A 7958-nucleotide genomic window follows, 5' to 3' on the forward strand; every position below is an offset into this window, starting at 1 on the left:
ATTCCGACTTACAGATTGTCTAACCCAATGTCCAACATGGTATTCAACTTGATCCAGCGCTCTAGACAAAGTCGAACCCCATGTCCGACCATATGTCCTGACAGCAAGAACAACAACATAAAAGGTGGAAAACACGATGCTCTTTCTCACATGGGATGTGGGTGTATATGGCTTACTTTTGTTGAATGATTCCCACACAAGATTCATGATTAATCCCCACTTAGTAGTATGGCATACCTATGACTCAAAATGAGAAATCATCGGTATAATTTTGATGTGTTTATTCCTTTAGCTTAGGAAGGTTGCCGCTCGGCATTACGCTTCATTTCCAATCATGTGTAAACTGAAAGCACACTTGAAACATAGTTAGACGTCTAATTACTATTGCCAGTAACACCAAATTCCTCGTTAGGGACGGATGTGCTTTCAGTCTTCCCATTTTTGATGGTTGATGACAATATTAATAGATCAATATAATAAAAGATATTATGATAAGCTTAGCATGGGTTTTTGAGATTTAGGTCAAGCTCCCTATACATTTGTGCACACATAAGAGAATTATTTGCACTTGAATACAAAGTGCACAAAAATATGATCAACGCTCCCCCTAAGGCTTTAGAAATCAGAGAGGTGCAAAAGTGAACATGGATGCACAAAGTGATCTCCACTTATGCGAGAACTTTTGACATGTGAGAGGAGCAATACAAATACATAACATAACCATCTCAAAATGACAACAAGTGATGTGTGTGACAAGGCATATAATACCAACAATATGACATGAGACAATAACGATAATATGCCATATGAAAATCATAGCCATAATGTCACAAGCATATAGCAAGGTCTCGTACATATCTTAAAAGTAGCTACACATAAATAGTACTACATAAGAGGATTTTTGACAATGCCTTCACTTCGATCGACGGGTTGGTTGAACATATTAAATGCGACGCGTGCCAGCGCTACGTGCCTAGATCACCTTGTCGTCTAGGTCGTGCATGGTGGCCTGAGTGTATGCGTGTGCCCTCGAGTTTTTGTTGTAACGTCTGGCTAGGTTGCGTTTCCCCCCTTTGCCTCGTTGTTGTTGGTTTTTTCTTGTGTCTTTGACTAGGACTTTGTACTTATTTTCTCCTACTACAACATTTTATTCATTTTTTACATTAAAAAAATTCTTGTCTTATTCGCATTGGACAAAATGAAGTAAAAAATAATTCAGAATTACAATGTACATATTTTTGCTCCACTATTTTGAAACTAACTCTCATGCATCCCATGGCAACGTCGGAATCGCCTGGACGAACAACACGAAGACACTGAAACCTAACAAACTAGACCTAAAGTCCATGTGCAACTCCATGGTCCCGTGCGTTCCAGCGTGGAAAATCGGAAGTCGGAGACGAGGAAAACAGCGGAACGGCCGTTAGGGAAGTGGGCTTTGTGTCCGTTAGGGTTTTTCCTAGGTTACGGAGTACTCCTATGGAATTCCTGCAAATTAAACAAACCCTTTAAAAATAATTCCTAAGGAATGTAGTCTGTGCCTCACAAAAAAAGGAATATAATCTGGACGTCGTTTTTCTGATCCCGAGCTCACATGAGCTAGGGTGAACAGTAAAATAAAAAAAATGAAAACAATTTCAGAAAATTCTGAATTTTTTTATGTGAAACTTTGACAAATGTTTTGATAGTTTGCAAAATCTCATGTGACCTCGGGATTAGAACATCACTTTCAATATAGTCTGTCCTTTTTTAGACTGTAAGGAATATAGTCGTCTCCCTGGGAATTTAGAACCAAAAGAGGCCTTAAAATCTGTAAAAATTGCTGATGACGTGGTGACCCAAAGCCGAATGTGCTTGGCCCAAAGCAGAGGACATCGATCCCCCATTTCCTCTTCGACCCGGACCAACTCCGTCGCCGTCGCCGTTGGGCGTCGGAATCCGGAAGCGAGATGGCGCGAGGAGTGGACGCCGAGCAGCAGCACCCCATGGCGGAGCAGGTGAAGGAGTATCAGGCGCGATCCAGGCAAGCCTGGGCAACCGCATCCTTCTTCTCCTCCACCTCCGCCTCCACGGCCGGCTCCTCGTGGTACGCAAGCGCCAACCCTAAGCCATTCCGTTTCTCTCACAAGCCTGAGTGTTATGTTTCGATATTACCAAGCTGAGGATGAATTAAGTGACAATACAAGGAAAATCGGCCATTATTAGGTTAACAAAGGGAGTAACAACCATAGTTCTTCATCTTGTTGTAGCTAGTGCTGGATTGTTACCTGCCCAATTGCTTCTGTTCTCAGGATTACAGGCTAAACAAGATGGCAGTTTCACTTTTCATTGACTGCTGTATGAATGAACCGAGCAAAATGATCATTGTAAGCTAAATCTCAAGAGGGACACCTCATATAAACAAGCCCTGATTGCTAGTAGTGTTTACTGCGAAAGCACTATCTCACAGTTGTTCCATAACAATCAAAGCAAAATAAACGACGGGCCTACCAACCTGTTCTATATTTACAAGTTTCTTTTCACATAAGACAACATGAATATTCAGGATTGTCAGAAATTCTCTTCTTAGGAAGAGATCATTTTCATGTCTCTCCTCATTTGCACTACAGTTTAAATTATTGCTCGCATCCTGACTTCCGCAACTATTTTATGCTGGTTGCTGCAGGGTTGAGGTGCTCCTCGTGATATGTGAACTTGCTTTGTATGCTCTACTAGTGTTCGCGTGTATTGCTTTTTATTTCAGGTCCATAGGAATAGCTTTATCCTTTACATGTATTTCTGCACTTCTTTATCTGTGCATGAGATTAACCAAGGAAGAGAGGAAGCACAAGAAAAGTAAGCAAAGAATGCTTCTTCCATTGTCAATGTAAAATATGTCTGTAAATTTCTCTGTAATTACATGTGAAATGCTCTCAGTTTAATACTAGATATATTTACGCTCTCGGCGTCTTTCATATACTATTTTCTCTTCAGTTAGTTGTATCAATTGGCCCGCAATAAATTGTTCTGACGTTTAGTGTTTAGGATATATAGTCCGGATACCAATATTCGGATATTGACTGGTTTATCTTTACTTGAACTCATCTTGGGTCGGCTACTTGTTAAAGTTGGATACCAATTTGATCTAAATCAACTATTTAGCCAGTTAACTACTATGTACTTATTGAAATCCAATACTGATTGGATCACTTATATTTAGTCAGATTTCAGTAATGCTCTAACTTATTGTTCACTGGCCTGACCAAATATAGGCAAAAATATGAATGGCGTATTTCTGAGTTAATTGTGTTTCATAGACTTGTTTGGCATCCTTATCGATGCCAAGTTAACTGACATATATACTCTTTTGCTTTTAGACGTTTCAGTTTCCCAATTGATAATTTGATTATCCTTCAAAATTTGCGATGTTTCTAGAATGAAGAATTCCAACCAAATGTAGTTGAGGTGAACCGCTGAACGAAATGTAACAACCAATAATAGGTGCACATGCATTATACCGAGCTTATGGCGAAGGTTATGGGTCATTTTTGTGTGCTCTTTGTATTTCACTCTATTTTGTGTGTATGAGTTGTTATTTATTAGTTAATCATACAGTTTGTCAAATATAAGAAACGTAGGCCAGCATTTAGTAATAATAATACCTATTTTTTGGTTTCATTAAGATGCGGACAGTCTAGCGATGAGGGCCTACGTTTCATGCTGTTCGTTCTGTGATCAGGTCCTCGAGTCGGCTGCCAGTCTCATGCTGACCTGCCCATTGGCCTGGGAAGTTTGGCTCTGCTTTCATCAAACTGATCCAAGAGCTGCTGGTGCTGGCACAACGTCGATGACAATCAAGGGCTGGTGGAGAAGGAGCTGGGCCCTGCGCAAGCAACCGGATTTTCGCACACAGATGACCATGTCTGGGTACATGGCCCGGAACCTTTGAGAGGAAGAGGTTATGGCCAGAGACGAGATTAGGTCGTTACCGGAGGCTACCACTTAGGCCATGTTTGGATCAATGTTTCCGTTTCAGATACCTCCGTAATACATGCCTCGCTCAGTCGTTTTGTTTCCGGATGGCAATTGCTCTTTTTTTTTATTTATTTTTTTTGCAATCAATTCAGAGAGCTTTATTCAAACAAGAGCATTCCTTGAACAGTCAACCATAAGGCTTGTCACAAGGAAGCTGGAAGTCTCATCAAGCCAGCTTTCCGTTACATGCAATGTGCAAGCACGCTTAGCACATAGATGAGCCGAAACATTTGCTAACCGATTTACATGTTGAACAACAAAAAGAGAAAAATCAAGAGCTAGCACTCCAATCTGAACTAAGATAGGTGCCATAATAGATCTCGAATTGTGGCGAGAATTCCAGAGATCAACCATCTCCATGCAGTCTACTTCCATTATCACATGTGTGAAGCCTCGAAGTCTTGCAAACAACACCCCGTCACGAAGTGCATAAGCTTCAGCCAAGAGGGGATTGGTGATTCCCATGTATGGTTTACACCAAACTCCTAACATCTTGGTTGCCGAGCGAGCCACACCACCTGCACCTCCAGTGCTTGTGTCGAAGTCAATGGCGCCATCTGTAGTGATAGAAATGTGATCAAACTCAAGTGGCCGCCACCCACATCCCGCCATGGTCATAGTAAGATTCCGAGGAAGATCTAGAATGGTGAGAGCCTCTCTCGTCAGACGCATTGATGTTGCCGGATCTGTTCCTTCCTCATTGTGTTTGATTTTGTTGCGGGAGTGCCAAATGGCCCACATGATCGTAATGATCAGTGGCCTGTCCTTTTCTGAGAAACGATCATGACATAATATATCCCTCGCCCAAGAGTCTGGATGGAGCCGAGGTAGATGAAGATCAAACCATGACCGAACCTCATGCCAGAACCTCTTCGCATGCCAACAATACATCAACGCATGTTGGAGGTCTTCATCTCTAGCTAAGCAGATTCTGCATCTGCTAATCTCACTTATATGCCGCCTCTTGAGTGTGTGCTCATCTGGAAGAATGCCGCGGATAACTCTCCACCAGAACAGCCTCACCTTCGGGACAACATTGAGCTTCCAAAGTGCAGACCACAACTGTTGATCATCCCGTGAAGTACCGGTATCCGTCCCTTCCTCTAGAGCTAAATGCTCTTTCTGAGTCATAAGAGCACGGTACGCCGTCTTGACAGTATAGTTGCCTGACTTATCGAGCGCCCAAGCGAGAAAATCTTCACCACCGCCTTGCCTCAATGGAATATTAAGAATAGCCTGGGCATCCGGCGCAATGAAATTGTCTCGGACCACCTGTTGTCGCCATGACCAGTTATCACTATCTATCAGATCAGAGACCTTGTCGAGTGTGGTAGGCGATGGTTGCGGCGGTGGCATCATGGAGATGGTTCCCGGAATCCATCTGTCAGTCCATATAGAAGTGGATGTGCCATCTCCTATTCTTTTGATCAAACCGGCTTGGAGAGCTTCCCTGCCCGCCATAATCGCCCGCCAAGTCTTGGAAGCTGACTTGGGCAGCGTAGCATCCATGAAATCAACTTCCGGGAAATACCGTCCTTTTAGCACCCTTGAGCACAATGTATCTGGTTGTGTTAGCAGCCTCCACCCTTGTTTGCCCAACATAGCTAGATTAAACTGGTGCATGTCCCTGAAGCCCATGCCCCCTTTGCACTTTGGCGTCGTCAATTGTTCCCATGAGACCCAATGCATTGCCTTCCTGTCAAGAGAGCTGCTCCAAAAAAACTTTGCATTGGGGAGGTAACACTCTTGCATACCTTCTTGGTTAGAAGAAAAGTGCTCATACTAAACGTTGATATGGATTGGACCACTGATTTCATCAATGTCTCTCTGCCTGCACATGCCAATAAACGCTCAGACCACCCTTGCATCTTCCCTCGAGCCCTGTCACCAATGTGGTCGAAAGTTTCACTTGTGATGCGCCCCACAACAGTAGGAAGACCCAGGTACCTCTCGCTAAAGGCCTCAACCTGAATGTCCAGCATCGCCTTGATTGTTTGCCGCACCGAATCAGGGGTGTTTGTACTGAAGTAAATAGCACTTTTGTCTCTATTAACCCTCTGTCCGGAGGCATTGCCATACATCTCCAGAATCGTATTCAATCTGTCCGCACTTTGTCCACTTGCACTGATGAATATAAGACTGTCATCTGCAAACAATAAATGACTGACCCAAGGTGATATGAAGCTAGCTCTGATCCCCCTGTCAATATATCCCCCATCATATGACTTGATCAAAGAAGATAAGCCCTTTGCACAAACTAGAAATAAATATGGTGATACGGGATCTCCCTGCCGCAAACCTTTCGAAGGGGTGAAAAAAGGAAGAAGCTCTCCATTGACCCGAATCGAGAATCTGACAGAAGATACACACTTCATAATGAGTCTAGTAAAACTCATAGAGAAACCCAATCTCAACATGATGGCCTCCAGGTAGTGCCATTCGACTCTATCGTACGCTTTCATCATGTCAAGCTTGACAGCGCTGGAATAATTCTTCCCCTTCTTCCTCCCTTCATTGTGTGCACAGTTTCGTATGCAACTAACACATTGTCGGTGATCAAGCGTCCAGGAACAAAGGCACTCTGTTCTTCACTAATAATTTCATCCATAATACTCCACATGCGATTAGTGATTGCCTTGGCAACAATCTTATACAGAACTGGACAGAGAGCTATAGGGCGGTATTGGAGAATTGTCTGTGGATGCCGTAACTTGGGAATAAGAGTGATCGAAGTGTCGTTAAGTCCGGTAGGCATGTCACCCCCATTCAAAAAATCCAAAACTGCTCGTGTCACGTCCTCCTGGATAACACTCCAGTGACGTTGATAAAAACCCGTCGTAAACCCATCAATGCCCGGGGCTTTGGAGGCCGCCATTTGGAATAGAGCCTCCCTCACCTCGGTTGCATCATATGGTTTATTCAAAAGATCATTCATAGCATGTGTTACTTTCACCGGAACAAAGTTCAACAAATTATTAACATCATAAAAACCTTGGGACTCATACAAGTTCTAGTAAAAAGCTTGCACTTCCTCCTTATCCTCTCTTTCTGTTGCACAAACCGAGCCGTCCTGGCGCCTGAGATGGGCAATTCTATTTATGCGTTTTCGCACTGCTGCTTGTGCTTGAAAGTAGGATGTATTGCGATCTCCTTCGCGTAACCAACGGACACGCGAGTGTTGTTTCATCCATATCTCTTCCTGATGCATAGCCTCCCGGAGTTTTGTGACCGTACGTTTCTCTTCATCTGTCGGGCCATGTCCAACAGACTCACTCCGGAGCTTATTCAACTTTTTCTGAAGCTGTCTCACCGTACGTGTGAGGCACCCGAACTCCTTTGCTCCCCATGGACCAAGAGTGTGCCTGAGAAGATCAAGTGAATCTGATATACCTTGCAGTCCCGGGGCACGAGCATGACCACGCCATGTTTCTGACACAAGCTGATCATAATCCCTGTGTGTTTGCCAAACATTTTCATATCTAAACTGCCGTGTATGCTGAGATCTACCCGGCAGAGAAGCTTGCACATCCGCTACAACAAAACAGTGATCCGATTCACATGCCACAAGATGCTTCACTCGGATATACTCATAATGTTGCCCAAACTCCTCATTTGCAAAGGCTCTATCCAGCCTTGCTTTGACATTGGACAGGCCTGCTTGCCTGTTATCCCATGTGTACGCACAGCCTGACCATCCAATGTCTTGTAACATACAGTCATCTACAACCTCCCGAAAAGCTCGCATCTGCCCCTCCGGCCTGGGTGTTCTACTGAAGTGTTCTGATGCGAAAAGCATCTCGTTGAAGTCCCCCATGCACAGCCACGCCGAGTGTGGAATACCGAATAAGGTGCGCAGAAAGCGCCAACTATGATGTCTGTTTTCCACTCTGGGAGCGCCATAAAATCCTGTGAATCGCCACTCCATAGAGTTTTGATTCAAGTCC

At 43.8% G+C, this 7958-nt stretch overlaps 1 protein-coding gene across 1 annotated transcript; it reads left to right on the forward strand.

The window, feature by feature from the left end:
- Positions 1–1822: 1822 nt before the first annotated feature.
- On the forward strand, positions 1823–4055 carry LOC125520611. The gene is made up of 3 exons (XM_048685572.1): positions 1823–2086; positions 2666–2835; positions 3719–4055. Exons 1-3 carry the CDS (start codon positions 1950–1952, stop codon positions 3793–3795), a joined length of 384 nt encoding a protein of 127 aa, XP_048541529.1. The 5' UTR covers positions 1823–1949; the 3' UTR covers positions 3796–4055.
- Positions 4056–7958: the final 3903 nt, after the last annotated feature.

Source organism: Triticum urartu, chromosome 7 (assembly GCF_003073215.2).
Source record: "Triticum urartu cultivar G1812 chromosome 7, Tu2.1, whole genome shotgun sequence".
NCBI lineage: Eukaryota > Viridiplantae > Streptophyta > Magnoliopsida > Poales > Poaceae > Triticum > Triticum urartu.

Coding starts and splice junctions, on each gene's coding strand:
- LOC125520611 (XM_048685572.1), top strand. CDS start 1,950: ATGGCGCGAGGAGTGGACGCCGAGCAGCAGCACCCCATGGCGGAGCAG. Junction 2,087..2,665: donor TCCACGGCCGGCTCCTCGTG/GTACGCAAGCGC, acceptor TGGTTGCTGCAG/GGTTGAGGTGCTCCTCGTGA. Junction 2,836..3,718: donor AGAGAGGAAGCACAAGAAAA/GTAAGCAAAGAA, acceptor TTCTGTGATCAG/GTCCTCGAGTCGGCTGCCAG.